At 41.7% G+C, this 25,587-nt stretch overlaps 1 protein-coding gene across 2 annotated transcripts in view; it reads right to left on the bottom strand.

Moving 5' to 3' along the window:
- Positions 1 to 23,315, bottom strand: part of FEZ2 (fasciculation and elongation protein zeta 2) — a 43,729-nt gene extending 20,414 nt beyond the window's left edge. For both annotated transcript variants that reach the window (XM_068973077.1, XM_068973085.1), the window contains exons 1-5: positions 23,062 to 23,315; positions 18,350 to 18,458; positions 11,760 to 11,876; positions 9,346 to 9,487; positions 8,005 to 8,273 (exon numbers count right to left, since the gene is read on the bottom strand). In XM_068973077.1, coding sequence (XP_068829178.1) covers positions 8,005 to 8,273; positions 9,346 to 9,487; positions 11,760 to 11,876; positions 18,350 to 18,458; positions 23,062 to 23,315 — 891 coding nt within the window. The remainder of the gene's footprint in view (positions 1 to 8,004; positions 8,274 to 9,345; positions 9,488 to 11,759; positions 11,877 to 18,349; positions 18,459 to 23,061) is intronic.
- Positions 23,316 to 25,587: the final 2,272 nt, after the last annotated feature.

Raw genomic sequence — 25,587 nt, 5'->3', positions numbered from 1 at the left:
AAACCACTGCAGAAAACAAACAGTACATAATAGTAAGACAGCAGAAACTATCTCCAGATAACATTTCTCTAGGCAATAAAAGTGAAAATCACTTAGTTGTGTCCAATTCTTTGTGACCCCATAGGCTATACAGTCCATGGAATTCTCCAGGCAAGAATACTGGAATGGGTAGCAGTTCCCTTCTCCAGGGGATCTTCCCAACCCAGGGATCGAACCCAGGCCTCCCACACTGCAGACGGATTTTTTACCAGCTGAGCCACCAGGTACCACCAAAATACAAATTTGTTCCATATCTAAAGTAATTTTTAATTCATAGGTGTGAATTATTAAAATAATAAACATGCATAACTAAGTTTCTCTCCACCCTATAATGACCTTCCATTTTATGCCTAATGCTAATTTTCAGGAATATTCTTTCCAATATATAAATACAGAGAAGTACTATAAAATATCACCAACAAACTATTGTTGAAAATGTGATAATATTTACATTCAAGTATGTGTACAGAGCTGACTTTATCCTCTCAACTACCACTACTTAGAAAAGAAGCAGAAACAACCCTTTCCCACCTTCTCTACTACTCTCTTTAAACTACCTTTTATCACTGTGTATAAATACAGTGTGCTCAAGGAACTGTCAGTTTGTTTTTTGTTTTTTTATTTGTCCCCCAGTCTGGAGACAACTGGTTTACCTGCTGGCTCTCTTCATTTAGTTAATGGGAAACTGGGATCAACCCAGTCAATCTTAAAGGAAAATCAACCCTGAATATTCACTGGAAGGACTGATACTGAAGCTGAAGCTCCAATATTTTGGCCACCTGATGTGAAAAGCCGACTCACTGGAAAAGACCCTTTTGCTGGGAAAGATTGAGGGCAGGAAGAGAAGGGGATGACAGAGGATGAGACGATTGGATGGCATCACCGACTCGATAGACATGAGTTTGAGCAAACTCTGAGAAAGAGTGAAGGACAGGGAAGCCTGGTGTGCTGCAGTCCCTGGGGTCACAGAGTCGGACACAACTGAGCGACTGAACAACTGGAATCTGATGCACGCGGCACCCAGGTCTGTTATTAGGTGGGGACGCATGGCAAGTGACTTGGAGATGGACGGTATCACCATCTGTGGGCGTAACTCAGGCTGCTGGAGGGGCCCTGAGAAAAGGCATAACAACACACTCTGAGAATAAAACAGGGCTATGTTTTATAGTAAATTTTAGTCACAACACAGTGATCTTTTATCTACACAAACTCACTTAAAAGGGGCTTACATTTTTTCCTTCTAATTTTTAATTTTATCAAATTTTAGTCTAAATCAGGGGTTGGCAAACTTTTCCATTAAGGGCTAGATAGTAGATATTTGGGGATTTGCAGCCCACACAGTCTCTATCACAACTATTCAACTCTCTACTTATAACAGCAAAGAAGTCACAGACCACGTATAAATGAAAGAATATAGATGTGTTCCAATAAAACTTTATTTATAAAACAGGCAGAGGGTTGATTTGGCCCTCAGCCAATAGTTTGCTTTGCCAATCCCTGGGCTAAATTATCTTAGCAAATGTAAAATTTTTAAATTCCAAATTAAAAAGGAACAACAACAGAAATAATACAGGTCCTTGTTTATATTTAAAGAGCATCAAATTCAAGTAGTTATGCCAGAACAATTCCTTCTAGGCTTTATTGCCCGTATAAACTAGAAAAACTTCAGAATAATAGTAGCTGTCTAAATAAAAATAAATTTCTCTTAAAGTCAGTTTTGGTCAAGATTAAATGAAAAACTAATACTGGGGCATTTCTGCATGTAAAAGAGAAATAAAATAGATTGACTGTTAGTCATAATGCGAGCAAAGTGCATCATACAGACAGATGGAGCAATGCATCTGCGAAAGAAAAATATACACAAAAAAGAGTATCTATCATCCGAGCCCTAGCTCCTCCTCATCCTTAAGCAGTTAGCTCTCCAACACCAAAAGCAATAAATTAGGGTAATATGATTCTTTTTACAATGGAGTCACCAATTACTAATATCTCAGAAGCTTTCAGAATAAACTTCTTTGGGATAGACTGAAGCAGTTATATTGGGTTGGTCAAAGAGCTTGTCTTATAGAAAACCCTGAATGAACTCTTTGGACAACCCAATACATTTTTGCTGGTGGTGACAGCAATACACTAGAACTCTCAACAGTTCAGTGCAACATGGACTACAGAAAAGATGCTGCGTACACTCCCATCTTCTCAGGCCTAGGCTTCCAATAAGAAACTTTACACAGGACTTGTAATTGACAAACACCGGATTCCGAAGGAGGAAGAACATCCATTCTGGGCAGGGAAACACTAAAGTCTTTACAACGTGAGATAGCTCCAGATGACAACCACCACTAAATTACTTTAATCTCTTAAATTACTAATGTTGAGACAGCTGGTGTACTTCAACCTGTTCTTGTACTCCTGTAAACAGCCACTGAAATTCAACGACCTGTGAACCTACTTGATATAAGCAGAAGACTGGCCCCCCAAAAATCCCTGGCAGAGCAATAATTCAAAGCACACACCCAAATCCCCTGAGATTCCATCCTCTCTACTGCGAAGTTTCAATTTAACAGATGTGTATTAAGTGACAAATTAGGTGCAGTGCTGGGGAAACAATGTGAGTGAGTCTCCGCAAAGACTGCACTCCTTCCTAAGGAAAGACTTAAGCAACTGATCACCACAGAGTATGGTACCAGGACAGCAAATGTGTACCCTCAGCTCAAATGTGACACAACAGGCAACTCACAAAAGAATACAGACAGTCAATAAACCAAACCATTACCCGCCTACTGGGTCAGTCTATATGAGAAGAAGAATAATAACCATCATACGTTGGGGGTTTGGGGAAATGGCCACTCAACTTACGCTGTTACTGGGTAACATTTATGCAGGACACTTTGAAAAGATGGTTGCTTAAAACTGTATTTTTGACCTAAAAATTCCACTGCTTTTGGTGAATGGGGAGACTATAGTTTCACTATAGTCAAAAGAAATATATAAGGAATAAATTCACCTTTAGGAAAAACGGTGAGTTCAGTCTGATAAGATAAATTCTTGATGCCCACAAGATATTCAGGGGAAAATGTCTAGGAAACAGTTTGACATATAACAACTAGCATTTACTCAGGATATATGCTACTCTTATACATATCATAATTTCACTTAATCCCTCCAAAATTCAAAGGGTTATGTACCCAGGGGCAGGATCAGGATTCAAACAGAGCTCTTAACCCAAAGTTCTTAATCAATATGCTATTCAGCCTCAATGTGTTTGGCACCTGGCAGAAAGATCCAAGGAAGAAATACAGATTTGCAAGAAAAAAAAAATTATATATTTTTTTTTACTATTTATTCATCAGAAATTTATTGAGGACCTTGTGGGACCTAGGGTTATGTTAGATAAAGTTACATTTTCTATCCACAGGGAACCATAACAGAGACAGACATGAAAACAAAAAATTACAATATGGCATCACAGTACTAACAGCAACAGTTAAGAGGAATAATACTAACCCCAGAAGGAGAGGACTGTCAATTCTGCATTGGAGGAAGAGTCATCAAGAAAAGGTCTAAGAAAGGAAGATAATGCCTGACCATGATTTTGAATAATGAGTTTAAAAAAAGAGAGAAGAAAAGAAATCTCCCAAGAGGACAGTGGAAGCAGGAAAGGAAGGAAGGTCACTCCAGAAAAAGGCAGTGGCATAAATGGTCACGCCACAGCCCAACACAACACAGTCAGTTCAAAGAAATGTATGTGCACCACCAAACCCATTAACAGCGCCCTTCAACCGTTCCAATCTCTACTCCCCACTCCTGTTTTTCCAGATGTTGAATAGGATAAAGGAAATAAAGTCTCTGACTCTATTAATCGACACTTTAGAATTGATGCTTTTGAACTGAGGTGCTGGAGAAGACTCTTGAGAGTCCCTTGGATAGCAAGGAGATCAAACCAGTCCATCCTAAAGGAAATCGACCCTGAATATTCACTGGAAGAAATGATGCTGAAGCTTAAGCTCCAATACTTTGGCCTCCTGATGCAAAGAACTGACTCACTGGAAAAGACCCTGATGCTGGAAAAGATTGAAGGCAAGAGGAGAAGGGGACAACAGAGGATGAGATGGTTGGATGGCATCACCAACTCGACGGACATGAGTTTGAGCAAGCTTCGGGAGTGTGATGGACAGGGAAGGCTGGTGTGCTGCAGTCCATAGGGTTGCAAAGAGTCGGACATGACTGAGCGACTAAACTGAACTGACTCTATTAAGTCTCATTAGCCAAGAAGAAGATGTACTCTTCCACCATCACCTCCAAACAGAGAGCTGAAGAGGGACAGGACAGCCTGCCCAGCCCACCAGAAGGAGCAAGTGACAAGGTGACTACCATCTTGGAAACAACTCCCCGTAGCACTGCTACCAACTGCCTCAACCAAGCTTTTCCTTTTCGTGATGGAATTTGTTACCACCTGAAGTTACAATGTCTAGTCACACTTTTCTTTGTTTCGTGCCTGTCTCCCTTGTTAGAATATAATCTCCAAGAGGCCAGAGGCCTTATCTGTCTTATTCACCACTGTATCTTCAACAGTGCCTGGCACAAAAAAGATACTCTGCAAATGTTTACTGAATAAATAGTTTTATCTTATCCAACATGTAACAGATTAACTTTAAAAACTAAATTAACATTTCACTTCCAGAAGATACTCAGAAATTTATTTAATATTTATGAATAGCATCTCTAGGCCCACTAATTTGGGGCTGGTGCACTGGGATGACCCAGAGGGATGGTACAGGGAGGGAGGTGGGAGGGGGGTTCAGGATGGGGAACACGTGTACACCCGTGGCAGATTCATGTTGATGTATGGCAAAACCAATACAATATTGTAATTAGCCTCCAATTAAACAAATTTATATTTAAAAAAATGAAAACCTAAACTCTGCTCTATTCACACCCATATTTTATTACAGTCTCTGTTCCAAAAGTTGGCAATTATGGATAAAGTACTACAAATTGATGCTCTGTTTCAATGAAATGTGCTTAAGGGAAAAATGGCAGGAAACTATTGCACACTTAAAGAAGAAATCCAAGTCTTTGACAGATATAAAACATATCTAAGGTAAAAAGAAAAAAAGTGACCAATGTTATTAGAAAACACGCAATGATATCTACAAAAGGGTCACCAATCCTTGGTGAGTCAGTCAGTAAAGAATCCATCTACATTGCCGGAGACTGCCTGCAATGCAAGAGACGCAGGCTCGATCCCTGGATCAGGAAGATCCCCTAGAGAAGGAAATGACAATCCACTCCAGGGAAATATAACTTGCTAGGGAAATCCCATGGACAGAGGAGCCTAGCAGGCTACAGTCCATGGGGTCACAAAAGAGCTGGACACGAATGAGCAACTAAACCACCAAATGAGATAGCCAATCCACAGAGATGAGGCCTTGCCAAAACTGCATGTTATATAAAAGGCCTGGAAAGGCAGTATCTTGGAATCTGTTTCGCCACTGGCCATTTCACTTTAAAGTTCCTTTGAGCCACCGATCACTATTTTCAGAATCCTTAATAGGTTTCAGGCTCCCTGTGTCCCAAATGGAATGGCTTTTTGCCCTCCTTTCAAGCTTCATGATGATGGCGGGAACTGGTATCGAAAGCTTAGAGATGCCACTATTAGCCTAATTAAAGGTCTTGACACAAACAGCAGATCAGGACTCAAGAAGCAACTTCACATGTCCAAATATTGTGGGGGAAAAAAAATTTACTGTTCCTATGAATCTATTTCAAGGCTAATAAAGGTTCAAATAAGACCTAAACGTTGCCTTGTCAAATCCATTTCTCAACATAAATACCATGTAAAATCACACAATGAATCCACTCAAACACTTTTTAAATGGGAGTTAGAAAAAGAAGCATTTAAACTACTCTACATGGGGTTGCTAAGAGTCGGACACAACTGAGCGACTTCACTTTCACTTTTCACTTTCATGCATTGGAGAAGGAAATGGCAACCCACTCCAGTGCTCTTGCCTGGAGAATCCCAGGGACGGGGGAGCCTGGTGGGCTGCCGTCTATGGGGTCGCACAGAGTCGGACACGACTGAAGTGACGCAGCAGCAGCAGCAGCAGGGATACGTTTATTTTCCTCGCCTAAGTGTTAACACAAATAAATGGAGAAATTACATGCAATCCCTAAAAGCAGATAGGCAGAAATTACCAACCATGCTATGACTTTTTAACTAAGCATTTAATCACACCTGCATAAAAGGACAGTTTAAAGGGTACAATTTTTTTTAAATTTGAGATACAAAATACTGTTCCTAATTAAAGCAAACTTCATCCAGGGCTGTATACTCAAACAAATGTTTTGGTTTGGGGAATGTTTAGGTGGGGATTCTTTTGTTTGGTGGGTGCTGTTTTCTTCAGAGTTGTCACTGCTACTGCTTCTGCTGCTGCTAAGTCGCTTCAGTCGTGTCTGACTCTGTGTGACCCCAGAGACGGCAGCCCACCAGGCTCCCCCATCCCTGGGATTCTCCAGGCAAGAACATGGAGTGGGTTGCCATTGCCTTCTCCAATGCATGAAAGTGAAAAGTGAAAGTGAAGTTGCTCAGTCGTGTCCGACTCTTAGCGACCCCATGGACTGCAGCCCACCAGGCTCCTCCATGGGATTTTCCAGGCAAGAGTACTGGAGTGGGGTGCCATTGCTAGAAGTCACTAAACACTTTAACTAATACCACCACTTCTAAAAAGTATTTTGTTCCACATATCTGGCAACTTTTGCAAAGTCTGTTTATAAACTGTCTTTTCAGTGTACAAATAACATTAAACTAAGAAAATGTGCATATACTCAGGCCAAAGACAGTATAATGAATGGACTAAATAGTAAGATTCTTTCTGGTTTGTATTAACTCTCATTGGTAGTTCCACATCCCAGAACTGCCATGTTCTTTCCTGGATTCTATCAGAGTCTGATCAATGAGATCTATTTCTCTGATAAGCAGTCTTTAGAAAGAATAAATCAGACTTAGTCAAAGACAGAATTTTTATAACTGCAAGAAGTAACGGCCAGTTTGATGTAATTTGCATTATCATGTTATCACTATTGTGAATTTAAAAGGTACAATCCATTTAGAATATGAATCCCTTTGCCCAACCATTCAAGTTTAAAACAAAACCAACATTTCTTCGCATACAAACATAAATGTGGCAAGATACAAGGTCTCAACTTATCAAAGAAAAATGAAATGCCCATAAGACCAACAGGAAGTATATCTCAAATACTTAATAGTTAACGTTTATAATGAAGTTCAATCAAGTGAAATTAACAGCACCACTTATAAAAAATGAAAAATGAAAAGCAGAAAACAAAAGTCAAAGTTCAAATATCCTCGAGTTGTTTTCACCAGTCAGTAATAGTCTAGTCAGCCAAATACTAGGCCAAACGGGTAATGTCATGGAACTGCCTGTAACATCCTCTCATTCCAACTTCACTCATAAGTCAGGAGAAAACAATTTAAATGTCAACCTCTGCTTTTAGGCTCCGTATAGTTCAACTACCTCTAAAAGCACCCCATTTCTTACTATATATCTCACAAGGGCTAAGCAAAAACGAGAGAGCAGTTATCATTCAGTTGCCCACCAGCCAAATATAAATAGCCTCTATTAACATTGTGAGGTATTGAAATGGTCACCTGCTAAAGCTTTTCCTTCAAACATTCTCTCTTATTCTCCCTCTCTTCCTTCTCTTTACCTCCCTCCTAAACATTTCAGCACTGAGTTATCCAGACAACCATCATACCCTCACCACAAGAAAACACCTCTCGGAAGGAGCAGAGTACACTGGCAGTCTTGAACGCGATCCTTCAGCTTTCTGGTGAAGACCCCGCGCACGCCCTGCTCCTGCACACGTGGGTCCTGCCAGCCTCTGCTGGCCTCACGGAAGCTGCTTCCAGCGTGTTCGCGTCACCCACACACCACCACTTACTGTGCCGGGCATGTGGCTTCTCTCGTTCTTCCCGTTCTGAGAGCTGCCGTTCTTGAGTTTCTTTTTCTTTTTGGCTGTTTCTTTGTGTTCTTTCTGTTTGTTTTGCACTTCGATGAGAACAGAAATAAAGCTGTTCTTCACTTCTTTCTCAAACTCCAGTTCGTCTCGCAGGGCCAGCTGCTGCACCAGCTCTTCGGAGTACTCCTTGATGGCCGTCTCGATTTCCTCCAGCAGCTCATTTAACTCAGATACCGACAGCCTTTTCACCCCTGTGACCGAAAAGCAAAGCTGAGTGGACACGAAGACCGAAATGTTTCAAGGCAGCACAGTAAAATGTTTCTCCCCAAAGAGCAAAAACATCGTATTCTGAGCAATTAAATGGTTTGTGATTGTCTCAGACTCCTCAGACTCCTGGTGGGCAGGTCTGAGTAGAGGTAGGTGGGGAAAGTTACTTCTCAAATAGCTGAGAAGAAAAGTATAACAAAATTTTTTACTCGTCTAAAATCAATGGTTCCATGAACAGTACTTCAGTCAAGACTTAATAAGCTTGTGCAAGGAAAAGAACACGAAAGCAGAGAGAGTACAGGAAACCACTGTACTGAAAAGAAATCACAGGCCATTGAGCAGGGTTCTGGGGCACTTCCGAAGAGAGGCCAAGTCCATTTGAAAGAATTAAGCTAAATACATACTTAAACACACATGCCCCAGTGTGTGAATTTTACTGAAAATTGGGAAGATGAAGGGCAGACGATTCCCTGAAGACCCTTTACAGGTTTTTCTCAGCACTTCCCTTTATTCTCAGGAAATACTAGAGAAATAGGACATTGTTGAAGCCCTACCCCCCAGCACCTCAGAATATGACTGAATTTGGAGACTGCATTTTGAAAGAGATAATGAAGTTAAAATTAAGCCATTAGGGTGGGCCCTAATCCAATGTGACTGATGCCCTTAAAAATGAGAAGATGAGGACACAGATATACCACAGCAAAGTCCATGTGAGGACAGAGGAAGAGGCCTCAGAAGAAATCAGACCTGCTAATACCTCAGTCTCAGACTTCTAGCCTCCAGAACTAGCAAGAAGCAAATTTCTGTGGTTTAAGCCACCCAGCCTGCGGTATTTTGCTACAGCAGCCCAAGCGGAAAAATATAGGATTCAAAGGTAAATATGACACAGTCCCCAAGCAAAGATAAACAAATGCCCTGAGTACCACCGGCGGGGAGTGAGGAGAGGAAGAGTATGCAACCCAGCCTGTGAGAACCAGAGGTTCCTGAAGGTGGTCACACTCTATGGCTGAGATACACGGACGCACAGGCAGCACTAACTTAAGTAAGGCTTCTTACTCTCTTCATAACTGCTTGTGCTAGACCTCTTAAGAGTCTGAATTTCCTGGGAAAGCATAGAAAGCCGATCTGACTGGGTAGGCGTTTCATCGTCTTCTGGGTCTGGTGATTCCTGCATCATTTCTTCAATTTCTTCAATCACCTTCCAAAATATACAAACCACCATTAGTCAAACACACATAGGTAAAACGGTCCATCTGTAACACAACGCTCAACTGCAGTGACCAGAGTAGAAGTCCCCTAACTCTATATTAACCAGCAGTGTGCAGGAGTCGGCTGTCTGAATAATCAAAGGTTTACAAGAGTATACCAGGTTTATAAAAAAAAAAAAATTGCAATATACTAAACACAAAAGTAAACAGCACATCATTTAAGACACTCATCACATATCAGTTGGCCCTATGAGATCTTGTAATCTCTGAGTTGCTGCTAAAAATACATGCATAGGACTTCCCTGGTGGTTCTGTGGTTAAGAATCCACCTGCCAACACAGGGGACATGTGTTCAATCCCTGGTCTGGGAAGATCCCACATGATGAGGGGCAACAAAGCCCATGTGCCACCACTACTGAGCCTGAACGCGAGTCTGATCCACGACAAGAGAGGTCAACACAGCGAGAAGCCCAAGCGCCACAGCTCGAGGGTAACCCCCACTCGCCACAGCTAGAGAAGGTCAGCACACAGCAACGAAGACCCAGAGCAGCCGTGACTGAATAAGTATTAGACACACACACACACACACAATCTACTTGAGACATCCCAGAAGGGGATCACAGTTACAGTTAAAAGAAAGCAAGTGCCAAGAGAATTTACCATATGCCACATCCAAGTACTCAATCTAAAGCTATTTAATAACATTGACATAAAATTTATAAAATACAACAGTGTAAAAACCTTTACACATAAAGCAAGAAATTCTTGCTTTGGTAGGAAAGTTTTCCTTTATCAACAGAAAAAATTTTTCATATATTAATTCAAGGGAAGATAAAGGGATATTTAGGGACTTCTGTGATGGTCTAGTGGTTAGGACTCCATGCTTCCACTGCAAGGGGCAAGGGTTCGATCCCTGGTGGAGGAGCTAAGATCCTGCATGCCATGTGGCCAAAACAAAAGTTTGCCATTTAAAAGACAAACAAACAAATTTATGGTTACCAAGGGGAAGGGGAGGTAGGATAAATTAATAGTATGGAATTAACAGATGCACACTATCATATATATAAACAAGATAAAGATTCACTGTATAGCACGGGGAACTATATTCAATATATTATTATATATGCTATAATAGGTTATAACAAATCTAAACAATAAAGATATATACATACATTATGTATAAACAAATCACCTTGCTGTGTATCTGAAACTAGCACAATATTGTAAATCAACTAGACTTCAATAAAAATAACTTTTAAAAAACAGACCTGAAAAAAAAAAATAGACCTAAGAGTTTTAAAAAAAAAACTATTAGGGAAAAAATACAATATGAAGCAAGTTTAACCTTTTTAGCACCAAGGAAAAATAGAAGCAAACCTGAAGGAGTGGGGATTACACTAATTTAGTAAGAACAGTTTCCAAAATAGGCATTTTTAAACACAAAAACAAGACACTGGAAGAGGCAAAGAATCTGTTTCTGTCAGTCAAAAGCAGGGACAGCTTGGTTTTCAGGCACAGAACCGAGAAGGCGATGAACACTCAGGGTCACACCTCTCCCCAGAGTATCAGGGTCTTCCTGCACTCGGTCATCTAACTTACTCTCCTGCTTTTTAAGCACTCTCTTCAAGCCTAGGATGATCCAACCACAAATATGATGGAGCTTCAAGATGACACACTTTTAACATACCGCTCCCAATCTTGACATCATACATCTCTTTACTGACCTCATTTTTCCAACCTAAAAATACAGAACTCACAGTTTCAGTAGCTGTGGAACATGATTTCAGGAAGAAGTTCGTGCACTACAGTTTGACAATACAGCAGAAGTGGGAAGAGTATTCAGAAAATGAGAAAGACGATTCACCAGGTTTTAAATGAATACAGGCTTGACATTATTAGAGCACTCCACAGGAATAATGCTCACTTCTTTCCTGGGTATACAATAAGGACTTCTAGTAAGTGCTAATGACTTCTCCATAGTTTTAGAGAAACTAAGTAATTTCTGCACAGATATAGTTTTTCCATGTCTGCTTAAATCTAAAGAAAGAGGAAAAATTATAGTATTTTTTCTGATTCCAGTGGAAGCAACAGCCTTCTTTTAAAGTAACCTGCTATATTGTTTTAACAATGCTTATCTTGGAAAACTACATATATTGAAAGATGTTCCCAACTAACATAATCCACCTGCTTCGGATTACACATTAAGAAATGGTTTTGCAGCCGAGGTTCCCTTTCCTTGATGGAGGGGACCCTCCTTTGTACCTGGTCTGCAGTGAAGAGCGGCTCGTCGTTGACACAGGAGACGATGATTGAATGCATATCCAGCTGTTCTCTCAGCTCCTCATCATCTGAGGTATCAAAAAGCAAGCTGTCACTCATCTAAAGACAAAAACGAGCCACTGTCAAAGGCAGGGCCTTCTGATCACAACAAAGTCAAAGTGTCTGGGTCCAGAGGGCTGCTAAGGGAGCATCTGCTGAGAGGTTCAAAAGGCAAAGCTCGTTACAGTTACTCTGTACCAGGCAGTATGTGAGGCACGTTGCACAGCCACCTTGGACAGAAAGGAGAGGAATGCAGAATAAACATGAAGCTGCTAGGGAGCTGCACACATTCCCTTTTGCCCAAACGGACACATATTTCGCTGCTGATTTCATGGGGAAGAGGGTCCAGGAAGTACAAAAATATCTGGTATTCTACAGCGATTTGTAGGGAATTACAGCAAATGGGGGTGGGGGGACAGACAGGGTTATCAGCAAATGTTATTTAATTAATGATCTAATAGGAAGATCGGTGTGTGTCACAATTCCACAGAAAACAAAGTGTGTTACTTGCAGACTAACTTCTAATACAGTGAGAGATAAGCAATCAAATTCTTGGCAGAAGGGAACTGTCTACAAGGGTTATACTTAGCCCTTCCAGTAGAACTCTCTCTTCTTCCAAAAAAGTTTCCAGCTTCCAAAAATATTTTTAACTCTAACTATCCTGGAGATTTTCCCTTTGCCTCACTACCATTTTTCTCCCCACTCTATGCCCCAGGACACTGACCTTTATGGACTACATCAAAGGATACCCTTGACTTTCGATCCCCTAGTGGCCTAACATACTAGCAGATACTAGCAGGAGCTGGAAGCTGGGGCAGGGGTCGGGGGAGAAGTCTGGGCATGTATTCTGCTGTCTGTCCCCACCAGACTCCAAAGGCTGCAGCACCTGTCAAGCTGATCTCGCCTGCATGGCCACTCTGCACGGGTCCTGGTAGCTTGTTTCCCTCCTGACCTCTCTTCATGCCTAAGGCTCATGCTAAAGGGCTGCTTGCTGTTGGTATTTCACCATGTCTAGCTCATACGGTGTCCTCTACCCTCCCACGCCAATATCAACAGTCCCTATAATAATGGCCTCGAGTTTACTAACTGTAAAGGCCAAACGTGGAAAACCCAGCAGCTTAAAATGGACAAGCAATCATCTATCTATCATGAATCCATCATGACATGACCATTCAGACGATGAATAAAACTGAAATTAGAACTCTATTTGTCAGAAGCAGTGGAAACTGAGTTCTGAGAGAACAGATGAGCAAGGAATGATGTGAGAAGCAACCGTGTATTTTTTATCTTCTTATTTATTTTTGCCTACCCTGGGACTTCATGGCTGCGCACGGGCTTTCTCTAGTTGCGGCGAGCAGGGGCTCCTCTCTAGTTGTGGTGTGTGGGCTTCTCACTGCAGCGGCTTCTCCTGTTACAGAGCACAAGCTCTAGAGCGAGCGCTCCCATAGTTGCGGGGAATGGGCTCAGCTGGTCCAAAGCATGCGGAACCTTCCCAGACCAGGGACCAAACCTGGGGCCACTGCATTGGCAGGCAGATTCTTAACCACTGGACCACCAGGGAAGTCCACAGACATGTATTTCTAACAGACAGTATATAATTTTAAAAGACAGTATTTTACTTGGGAAAATTATTTATATATATATATATATAGACACACATAAGTATATATATGCATATATATAATTGTATATATGTGTATATATATTAAAAGTATTATATATATATAATTGAAGACACAACTGGATGGATGTAGGTCTCTACTACCTTGGTAGTTTCTCACAGGTCTCACATTTAATGGTATATACACACCACAGAGTGAAAAAAATCTGCAGATGAGAAATACAAGGAATGGAAACACCAGTGTGCTGCCTCGCATCCCATTAGGCTGGGGAGGAGCCACAGCAGCCCTCCCGCTCTGTCCGCCACCACATACAGCAAGGCCACGCTGCCCTGCAGTGATGACCTCCTCGTTGGCTTCCTCACTGAACCATCAGGCTGGGAAGGTCTCAAAGAATTTACCTCTCAGGTTACCTTTCTCAGAAAGCTACTCCAGAACGTGCTCCATTAAACCCAGGAGAAAAACCAAAAAGGAAGCAGACACTGGCTCTAACCCAAGAGAGAGGTGAAGGGGATTCTTGTAATGACAGTGAAGTAAAGATCCCAGGATGATGGCTACAGAGCTAAACTAGACAGTAACCGGTTCAGATTAGAACTGTTACTGCAGAAGGAATCGAGAAAAACACAGGAGAAAGGAAAGAGAGACTGATAGGTTACCCAGTCTGTTTCATTTACTAAAGTAAGCTTTATGGCTCTACTGAGGATGAATTAGTGAGCTAATGATAACCTAAATTAACCACAAAAAGGCAATTATTATGACCTGAAGGAAAAAGATTACAAGAGGAAACGCCATCATAAAATGTACTTAAATGTGAACATTTAAATAGTCAATACAAATGAAGATGCCACGAAATATTCTGACATAATTATACTGGGAAGATGAGGGAAAACCAAAGTTTTTGTGAGGGTTATGGGTGGAGGGAGGGACGACTCTGAGACTGCTAAACCCTCATCCTCTGAGTTCAAAGTCAATGGATAAAGTCTAAAGTTGAAGAATAAAATTAAGTAAAATGACAGGAGAATGCTATCTGCTAGAAGAAACAGCTGAAGTAGCTGAAAGTGGCTGCTACCGGTAAGTGGAAATCAAGGATGATAAGGTAAGTAGGGGAGAGACTGCTTTTTCATGTTAAGTTCTATAGCTTTAGTTTACTTTTTCAAACTAAGTTATCCTATTAATAAGAAAGGAGAAAGGTCAAGAGATCTGGCTCTTGATGAGAGAGGATGTTTAATTTCAAGATTGTAGAAGGAGAGAGGAAATGGGCCACATAAGAATGTATGATGATGTAGAGTAAACCTCAGAATTACATTCACTGATCCTAAAATTTCAACACTCTCCTCCCCTCAAATCACGGTTCTATGCTGTAACTTGAGGACCATAGTTCTGTCTTATTTTTTCCCCTTAATAGACAATAGCAAGTTTGTAAATTAGTCCTAAAGATCACATTATTATCTTCTATTTCTACTCTTGAATATACAAAGATGCATTAAATACAGTCCCTGCTTCTAAAGAAACACGCATGGTAGGAGAAGAATATGGCTCAGGAGATATTCCTAAGGCAAAACAATTTAGAAGCATTCTATCACAGAAGCAGGATCAAGAATGGCACTGGATTTAGAACAGGTTTGCAGCTACTGCCAAAACACATAAGTGACACCAATAAGCCATTAGAATAAATTTCCATGACAACAGAAATAATAATCCCAGACCATCTTTCCAGAGAGGGAGCCAAGCCCATTCCCCACAGAGATGGCATATGCTGAGGGCTGGAATCCCTTCCAGGCTTTGAAAACTAACCTTGGCTGTCATGGGTCTCATTCTTCACGCTCCCGTTAGGCATCAATGTGCCTTCTCTCTGCCAAGCATTCCCATCACTCCTGTCTGTGCCACGTTTAGATACAGAGCCGTGGTTCTGTTTCCCTGTACGAAACAGAAGCTGCCTCAAGTGGAAAAAATGTGCCCCTGTAAGAATTTGGAACATACCAGTTGCCTTCCTCCAGAAAAGACCTATCACATTTAGAAGTGTCCTGTCTTGAACATCAATTTAAAAACAAAAAATTAAAAACTGAATTCTAGAGAGCTGTAGTTTCCTGTTTATCTCATCCTAATGCAAAAGAAATCTCTTTCCCCTTTGTCAAAAAAAAGTTCATACAGACTGTTTTACAGTTGAAATAATCTAAAGAATGGTTTCAAAAGATAAATTTTGCATAACTCAGTTATGGAAATAACAGAGCACACAGTTGGCAACTTCCCAGGTTAAAAAAATTAATTATATGCTACCTAATAGAATAACACAGTTGCTTCCTACATGGTTCCTTGCTGTGCATTTGTTCTTCAGGAAATTAACATGTGCTACTCATTCCCAAGAACTAGACTTCTCATCTTAGTTGTATTCAGCACCTGCGAATCATGTGAAGACACACAGATGTTAAGACTTCCCTGGTGGTACAATGGTTAAGAATCCGACTGCCAATGCAGAAGACACAGGTTCAATCCTTGGTCCGGGAAGATCCGACATGCCATGGGGCAACTAAGCCCAAGCACCCTCGGGCCTGCGCTCCACAACAAGAAAAGCCACCGCAACGAGAAGTCCTCGAGCTGCAACTAGAGAACAGTCCCCACTTGCTGCAAATAGAGAAAGCCCGCTGTCAGCAACAAAGACCCAGTGCAGACAAAAATTAATAAAATTAATTTTTATAAAAGATACTCAGATACGAGATGATCACTTGTCCATTTTAACCTGCTGAGTTCTCCAGGTGAGCTTTTACAGTGAGCATGAGTACTGAACTCCAGGTCACTACTAATCACTATCTTTGCTTATGCCATTGCTCTGGTATTGAAAACAGTCAAAAGGCAGATAAAGCGAGTGACATCCCAAGAGGTAACCAAAGAACAATATTCAGTAAAACTGGATTAGAGTGTCCTGCTCATGTGACTAAAGTACTTCTCTTTGAAACTATGAAAAGATCTCCTCTACCATTTTTTATTATGTCAAACAAAGTACTCATTGCCTGGCTATTGTGGATGCAGCACTATGTTAAGTAACATAGAAAACAGTTTTAAAAACTTTCCACCATGGTCTCTGACCCTATAGTATTACTGATGAGATTATTCATTTGTTCACTCAACAAACACTTGTCTTAGTTCTCACTATGTGCCAGGCACCATAATAGCTACTGAGAAGACACATATGAAGATATCTACCAGGAAGTTACAATCTAAAGACAGATCCACAAACATAATTAAGAAACGCCAATGATGATTTAAGACACAGATCAAGTGCTGTGAGGACCAGCACCCAAGAGACTTGGGGGCCAAACTCTGTGGGACATGTAAGTCCTTTACGATTTTCACACCCTGACAAGTGTGACCGATTCCCACAGAGAGGAGTGCATTTTCCTTCCTTGCGGGGATTTAGTCTGTGGCTGAATGACCATCTGTCAGAGACGCTGTAAACGGGGATTCCCCCCAAGTGAGAGGTTGGATTAAGTGTCCTTTAAAGTCCCTTCCAACTCTAAAATTATATAATTCCATGAGATCAGCAAAGGCTAAAACAGTAATAGGGAGCTTCAGAGAGGAAGGGAAACTTGAACTAAGCCCAGAATGATAGCTAAGATCCAAATAAACAGAAGACAGAGGCTAAGATATTTTGCTTTATTCCTGCCCCTAAATGTATGTTAGGTCAGCCTGCAAAACAGCTTAAGGAGATTAATAACTGGAACAAATAAATCGTGTAGGTACTAGAATACAAAGAAATATAGTCAGAATCCTATATTTTACTAGAAATAGTAGGCGGCAAGCTTTTCTGAATCACATTTTTAAGAAAATCGTTTCAGAAAACATTAATAGCACTATTTAAAATACAATCCTACTGCATTATACTCCCAGAAATTACACAAATACACTTAATGAAATATAGAGCATGCCAAAAGAGCTGGCATGAGTTCACACTGCTATTTGATGAAGAATTTAAATAGTCCGGCCCTGAAACTTCCATTTGGCCTCCTTTCTCGTCAGCGTTAAACCACACTGTGATTTTCCACCTAAAGCAATTCCCTTCCCTTTTCTGTCCCCTTTGCTATCCTTCCACCTGTGCTCACACTCCTTACCCAAAGTGTCTTCACTTTACAATTCCAAGACATACATGCTGCTGCTGCTGCTAAGTCACTTCAGTCGTGTCCAACTCTGTGTGACCCCATAGAGGGCACCCCACCAGGCTCCCCCATCCCTGGAATTCTCCAGGCAAGAACACTGGAGTGGGTTGCCATTTCCTTCTCCAATGAGTGAAAGTAAAAAGTGAAAGTGAAGTCGCTCAGTCATGTCTGACTCTTCGCGACCCCTTGGACTGCAGCCCACCAGGCTCCTCCATCCATGGGATTTTCCAGGCAAGAGTTACTGGAGTGGGTGCCATCACCTTCTCAAGACATACATAGAAGCCTCCAACGGTTAGCCAAGAACACATCAAAAAGCCAAGACTTGAAATGTCTTTTAAAGGTTCTCCTATATTCAAACATGTTACATGCAGCATTAAATTCATCAGAAAGTTAAGTCTCTGTAGACACTCCAGAGTTCTCCATATATTAAATCAAAGCCTAAGGTTCTTACCGAGTATTGTCAATGTATCAAAGTTATGTTATTTAAGCTAGAAAAAAAATGCTGATCATTGCTGTTCATACACAGGTGATGAAAATTTACCTAAACATAAAAAAGGTGAGTGTGTGCTAGGGAAGAACTGGAGGGAAATGTTAGCAAGTGGACAGTAGCAAAAACCAAGATGGCAAAAGAAGACCTCTCCACTTGCCATAAGCTTGGAAATAAGAAGCAACTCAATGAATTGTGGTTAGAGAGAAATGCTACTTTTTAGTTCCATTATCAGAATCAGTTATTCAGAAACTACTGGTGCAAATCCTAACTTACCCCTTTTTCTGAGAGATTCAGAGTAAGCAAATGCAAGGTCCTAGTATGGGATGACTTCCAGTCTACGGGCATTACATTTCCGTAATTATCTGTCAGGGCATTCCAAATCCTTAAAAAAAAAAAAAAACCACAATCAATGAAAGTTAACATTCTGTCTATCATTATTAAACAGATATCTAGTACTACAGTGAAAGAGAGAACAAAAAATATCACAGCAAAAAAAAAAAGAAGGCCTACTGTTTCTCAGAAAAGCATCAACAAACCAGAGCCTCCTGAATAAGATTAAAGGAAAGCCCAACCACTGGGCTGACAAGTCCTGAGGGAAGAAGACATGGAACAGAAAGCTCACCAAGTCAACGGCTAACATTTCCACTGTCTTGTGTGCCAGGTATTACCTAAACTGTTTACATACATTTCTAAGCAATTTACTTACATTGGCTCACTCAATCCTCAAAAAGAATACCATGAAGAACCATTATTATCCCCATTTTACAGATTAGGAAACTAAAGCACAGGAAAGTTTAGTCGTGTTTCCCAAGCCAAAACAGGTAGTAAATACACTGTGCTTTATAATTATTTTTCTTTTGTAACTTCCAAACATATAGACTATTCCACAGAGTGAATAATCTCTCTTTAACCAATGAGAAAGAATTTCCAGGAGAAGGAATTCAGCCTCAATATGGGACTAGGGCTTAATATCTAATTTATAGTGTAAAACTAAGATAAGATGAAAAGGGAAAGAAAAGGAGTTCACAATAAAACACACAGATTATACCCAATGCAATTATTCTTCCTTATTAACAAACAGAATTTTGAGGAGGCAACAGAGCAAAATGAAAACAGCACTTGACTAAATTCAGAAAACAGACTCTCATCTCCATTCATCCTCAGCCTCTGATCATGCACTGTAACTTCTGCAGGCATTAGCTGCTCTTTCTAAAACAAGAAGCTTGGATAAGGATGGCTGACGTTTCTTCCAGCTCTAACTCGAAGCATTCATTCAAATTAGTTATATTGATGAAAGTTCCAAACCATACCAAAATAAGGACTGAAAACCAATTTCATGACCAAAATTCAGTTTCAATCCCAAAGTAATAACCAGCGTTTTTTTTAAAGGCATTATATGAAAAAAAGAGTTCAGAAATATAAATGAAATTAAATTTAATTAGTCTAAGTAAAGTTAAACATTACACAAATAAGCTATTTAATGGTCAGAGATACACACATACAATTAATAAATTTAAAAAAGCTAACATTTTTAACAAGTATCTAATTGTGAATAAGCCACTAAAAAATTGGGTGGGTTTTTTCCTAAGTGTGTAAGATACTAGGATACAAAAATAAGACCACTGGGATTATAAAAATAAGAATGCAAGCTTCAAAACAGAGAAACAACACACTGATTTAATGAACTGGAATTTGGTTAAAAGAGAAGCAATGGGACCACAACTGCCAAAAACAGACAATCCCCAAATGACACTTGGCTGTTGAATGCATATTAGCCTCCATGAACATGTGAACACAAAAAGCTCGAGAAAACTGGCTCATTTATCCAGCAAATCTCTCATATGAATGGTTCATTCCTATCCTCCTCTCTGCTGGAATCCTCATTTCCTCTAATGCCAATATGCTCAAACTGGAAACACTCTGGGTTGCTAAACTTGCTGGCCCACCTCTTCCTGGGTAGAAGATCTTCCAATACTAAATGACTGACCATACACCTAACCCTGGTCAGGAACCACCAGGATATTCTAGTAGGTGAAGACAGTCCAGAGATGTTGAGGTTCGTTTTGTCTGCTGTTTGTTCCTTCTTAATTGAGGCCGTAATAAAAGGATAAGTGGAGCGGAAGATTTTATGTAGAATAATTGACTGTGGGTGAATTTGATCTCCCAAGAAAATGAAGGACAAGTCACAGTCCTCTATCTTCACCAAGGCCAGAACATTTGTGGCTGAAAGGACACAAGGCCGGATTAACTGAAAGACTTCTAGAATACTCCAATCAAGATAGGAACTGCCTTCATCCGATCATAAAGCATTACGGCCAATCATAAACAACTAGCAGGGCGGCTCTTTTCCAAAGGAGGTCAAAGTCTCACTGACATTCAATCCCTCACTAGACCCTTCTAAAGTATTGGCTTATTTAGCCGATAAGCACAATCTGTATGTAACCAAAACTAAAACTGGGACTCAGAAAAGAATAAAGTGCCCTAAGTGAAAGTGAAGTTGCTCAGTCGTGTCTGACTCTGCGACCCCATGGACTGTAGCCTACCAGGCTCCTCTGTCCATGGGATTTTCCAGGCAATAGTACTGGAGTGGATTGCCATTTCCTTCTCCAGGGGATCTTCCCAACCCAGGGATCGAACCCAGGTCTCCCACATTGTAGACAGACGCTTTACCATCTGAGCCACAAGGGAAGTCCTTATCTAAGTGAAAGAATTCTCAACTCTCTCTAATGAAAGGAACAGGAATGAACTCTATCAAGCAATGGAGAGCATGTTTACGCAACAGAACAGGGACCACGAGAGTGGTAGGCAACTCCTGCTTAGAAAAGATTGACTTCTTATGCACTCCCAAATCAAGCAACATGCAGTACCACCAATGTAACATCTACGAAAAATCGTTATCAAGAGTAACGAAAGTTCTGTATCAACCTAAGATTTAAGCAAAAAATACACTCCTTTTCAGACAATACAGGTGAATGAAAAATAGGGAATCTTATCTGTGTACAAGCCACTAATTCATTTTGATAAGTTACTCTTGATAAACCCAAATATATAATAAATATGATTTTAAAATCCAGAGTACGTCCTGAGTCTACTGATTCCGAGTATATAAATCTATGCATAACACTATCTTCTCTTCGGGAATAGACTGTTTAAAATGTCTTTTGCCACTGGCTGCAGGCTCAGTCGTGTCCAACTCTTTGTGATCCTATGGATAGTAGTCCACCAGGCTCCTTTGTCCATAGGATCCTTCAGACAAGAATACTGGAACGGATTGCCATTTCCTATTCCAGGGGATCTTCCCAACAAAGGGATCAAACCTGTGTCTCTTGCACTGGCAGGGGATTCTTCACCACTGTGAGGCACCTGGGAAGCTTGCATATCTGTGTGCCTAATATCCAATCATAAACTCCTCCTTCTATGCCGGGCCAGAACACTGTACAGAGGTACCAATGAAAAGACATAATCTCTAAACAGAGCTGGCCCTGAACCACTGCTAGCTAAGCCACTGGCCTCCATTCCCAACTCTCTCTTCCTGATAAATCTTCTGATTCATAGAGCAAAGAAAACCATCAAATGACAAGCCCCTCCCTTTGCCTTGGAGCCTTCTCTCAAGCATTCTTTGTTGTTCTGTTGCTCAGTCCAACTCTTTGTGACCCCATGGTCTGCAGCACACCAGGCTTCCCTGTCCTTCACCATCTCCCAGAGTTTCCTCAAACTCGTGTCCATCGAATCTGTGATGCCATCCAACCATCTCATCTCTTTTCCTCCTGCCTTCAATCTTTTCTGGCATCAGGGTCGTTTCCAGTGAGTAGGCTCTTTGCATCAGGTGGCCAAAATATTGGAGCTTCAGCTGAGGCATTCTTCCCTAACCTCTAATCTCTTCATCCCATCAATGCTCTGAAAATCCATCCCTACCCATAACCTCAGTTTTTACTCTGTAATTTTACCCTCAGGCTCTCCAGAGCTCCTCTCCCCCCTACATTACAATACTGTCAAATCCCTCACTCTCATTCCTTTCAGTCTCTTTTGGAGGAAAACTATGGTGCATAACAACCCTCATTTAACTAAATTATAACTGCGGTTCTAGGAGGTTAAATAACCTCTGTCCCTCCATTCTCCTAGCTCTCATAAATCCCGGTGAGTTTCTGACCATTGCCCTGTAATAATTACCTGTTTATGCACCGATCTCCCTAGCAGACTAGGTGATCCTTCCTATTAATAACCAGATCTTTTCCTTTTTCCCTCTGTGGGGACTCGCACTCAACCTGAGCTCTCAGATGAAGCCAACAATCTCCTGTGGCATAAAGGCTGCTTCCACGTCAGTACCTTTGCATGCACTGTGTCCCTGAGCTAGAATACTAGTAACATTTCTTCACCTGCCAGGCAAATTCCCACTCATCCATCAGGATCCAGTTTTCTCTCTGAAGTCTTTCTTCACACACACATAAACAAAATCCCCTGTATTCTGCACATGTATCAGAGCGTTTGTAACATTCATAAAACGTTTGTTTACAAATCTAGCTTCCACCCTGGGTTGCGCTCTGCTTGACAGCGGTAATGTCCAGTCACCCTGCTATTCCCAGCACATAGCAGGCGCTTAATAAATTCTAGTTGAGCGAATGAATGGCTACACATGTGCCCGAGGAAGTACTATCTGCAACTATGAGGCTCAGTACAAGACTCCTCTCAAAACCAAACAGAGGCTGGCTTCCAGAAAGCAGAAGGAGGCTTAAGGGCTCATAGAGGGGCAGGAGAACACGAGATTTAAATTCCCAGGAGCTCAGAGGCCGAAAGCCTCAAGGAAGGAGGTGGGAGAACAGAGAGGGGCGGGACTCCAGAGTTGGAGGCGGAAGGAGAGAGCGGGGAGGAGCCTGCGGTCGGAGTCCCGCCGAGGCTGCTGACCCCGGGCCAGTGGACAGGGAGAGAGGGGCTGGACGAGGGGCAGGGGAGGTTCCCGCCCGCTCCCCGCCTGGGCCCGCACTCACTCGTCACCCTGCAGGAGGCTGCACTCGGTGATGGGCCGCACAGCCGCCCTCGGGGGCTCGGCACCCGGACCCGAGGGGCGGAAACACAGACTCAGCTTCTCCTCCAAGTGGCAGGCCAGCGCTGGGAAGCCGTCGCCACCCCCGCCTGGCCCTGCTCCGGCCTCGGGGCTCGCGTTACAGTTCTCTTGGTCCTGGAGGCTCCGGGCCGGCTCCTGGAACTCATAGAAATCCTGCCAGTCCCCGTCCGCCGCCATCGCCGCCCGGTGCTGTCTCGCGCCCCGCCCCGGGCCAGGCCCCGCCCCGCCGTCGGGCCCGGCCCCCGGAGCACCGCCCCGCCCGAGGCCCCGCCCCCACCCGCTCTTGGCAGCTCGGACCTGGCCTGTTGCCTTCTAGCCCCGAGGTCTTCCCTTTTCCCCAGTCTTAGATTCTGAGTTGAGCGCGGGTCCCGGCAGAAAGGAAAACCTTAACTGCTTTGAATCACTTCTTATAGCCTTTGCAATCCCATGGACAGCAGTATGCCAGGCTTCCCTGTCCCTCACTAACTCCCAGAACTTACTCAAACTCCTGTCCATCCAGTCAGTGATGCCATCCAACCATTTCATCCTCTGTCATCCCCTTCTCCTCCCGCCTTCAATGCTTTTATGCTATCTAGGTTGGTCATAACTTTCCTTCTAAGAAGTAAGGGTCTTTTAATTTCATGACTGCAATCACCATCTGCAGTCATTTTGGAGCCCAAAAAAATAAAGTCTGACACTGTTTCCACTGTTTCCCCATCTATTTCCCATGAAGTGATGGGACCAGATGCCATGATCTTCGTTTTCTGAATGTGGAGCTTTAAGCCAACATTTTCACTCTCCTCTTTCACTTTCATCAAGAGGCTTTTTAGTTCCTCTTCACTTTCTGCCATAAGGGTGGTGTCATCTGCATATCTGAGGTTATTGATATTTCTCCCGGCAATCTTGATTCCAGCTTGTGCTTCTTCCAGCCCAGCATTTCTCATGATGTACTCTGCATAGAAGTTAAATAATCAGGGTGACAATATACAGCCTTGACGTACTCCTTTTCCTATTTGGAACCAGTTTGTTCTTCCGTGTCCAGTTCTAACTGTTGCTTCCTGACCTGCATTTAGGTTTCTCAAGAGGCAGGTCAGGTGGTCTGGTATTCCCATCTCTTTCAGAATTTCCCACAGTTTATTGTGATCCACACAGTCAAAGGCTTTGGCATAGTCAATAAAGCAGAAATAGATGTTTTTCTGGAACTCTCTTGCTTTTTCAATGATCCAACAGATGTTGGCAATTTGATCTCTGGTTCCTCTGCCTTTTCTAAAACCAGCTTGAACATCAGGGAGTTCACGGTTCACGTATTGCTAAAGCCTGGTTTGGAGAATTTTGAGCATTACTTTACTGGCATGTGAGATGAGTGCAATTGTGCAGTAGTTTGAGCATTCTTTGGCATTGCCTTTCTTTGGGATTGGAATGAAAACTGACCTTTTCCAGTCCTGTGGCCACTGCTGAGTTTTCCAAATTTGCTGGCATATTGAGTGCAGCACTTTCACAGCATTATCTTTCAGGATTTGAAATAGCTCAACTGGAATTCCATCACCTCCTCTAGCTTTGTTTGAAGTGATGCTTCCTAAGGCCCACTTGACTTCACATTCCAGGATGTCTGGCTCTAGGTGAGTGATCACACCATCGTGATTATCTGGGTCATGAAGCTCTTTTTTGTGCAGTTCTCCTGTGTATACTTGTCACCTCTTTTATCTTCTGCTTCTGTTAGGTCTATACAATTTCTGTCCTTTATCGAGCCCATCTTTGTATGATATGTTCCCCTGGTATCTCTAATTTTCTTGAAGAGATCTCTAGTCTTTCCCATTCTGTTGTTTTCCTCTATTTCTTTGCACTGATCGCTGAGGAAGGCTTTCTTATCTCTTCTTGCTATTCTTTGGAACTCTGCATTCAGATGCTTATATCTTTCCTTTTCGCTTCTCTTCTTTTCATAGCTATTTGTAATAGCTTAATGCTTCCAAAATTCATTCCACAAATATTTTATGTGTCCACGTGCAAAGCACATGCTAGACCCTCTGCAACATACAAAGATGAATAATTATGCAAGTTAATATTTGCAAAGCACTTGGAACAGGGACTGACAGCAAGTACCAAATGTGTATGTTATGTAACTAATACATAACTCCTCCCTATAGGGGCTTACAATGTAGATAGAGTGATAAACTGGAGAGCATTCATACCAAAAAGTAAAACTAGGAGTAAAGAGTTACTGTTTAATGTGTATTGAGTTTGTTTTGCAAGAGGAAGAGTACTGGAGATGGTTGCTCAAGAATATAAACATACTTAATACCACTGAACTGTATACTTAACATGGTTAAGATGGTCATTTCATGTTATGTATATTTTACCAGAAAAAAAATTAGGAGAAAAGGTATAATTCTAAGGGAGCATGAATATGTAGAGACAATAAATACCTAGGAGTTGATAGAAGCTATCCTTGGAATGTAGTCATCAAATAACT

Source organism: Capricornis sumatraensis, chromosome 1 (assembly GCF_032405125.1).
Source record: "Capricornis sumatraensis isolate serow.1 chromosome 1, serow.2, whole genome shotgun sequence".
NCBI lineage: Eukaryota > Metazoa > Chordata > Mammalia > Artiodactyla > Bovidae > Capricornis > Capricornis sumatraensis.
This window is presented reverse-complemented; position numbering and strand designations above follow the sequence as displayed.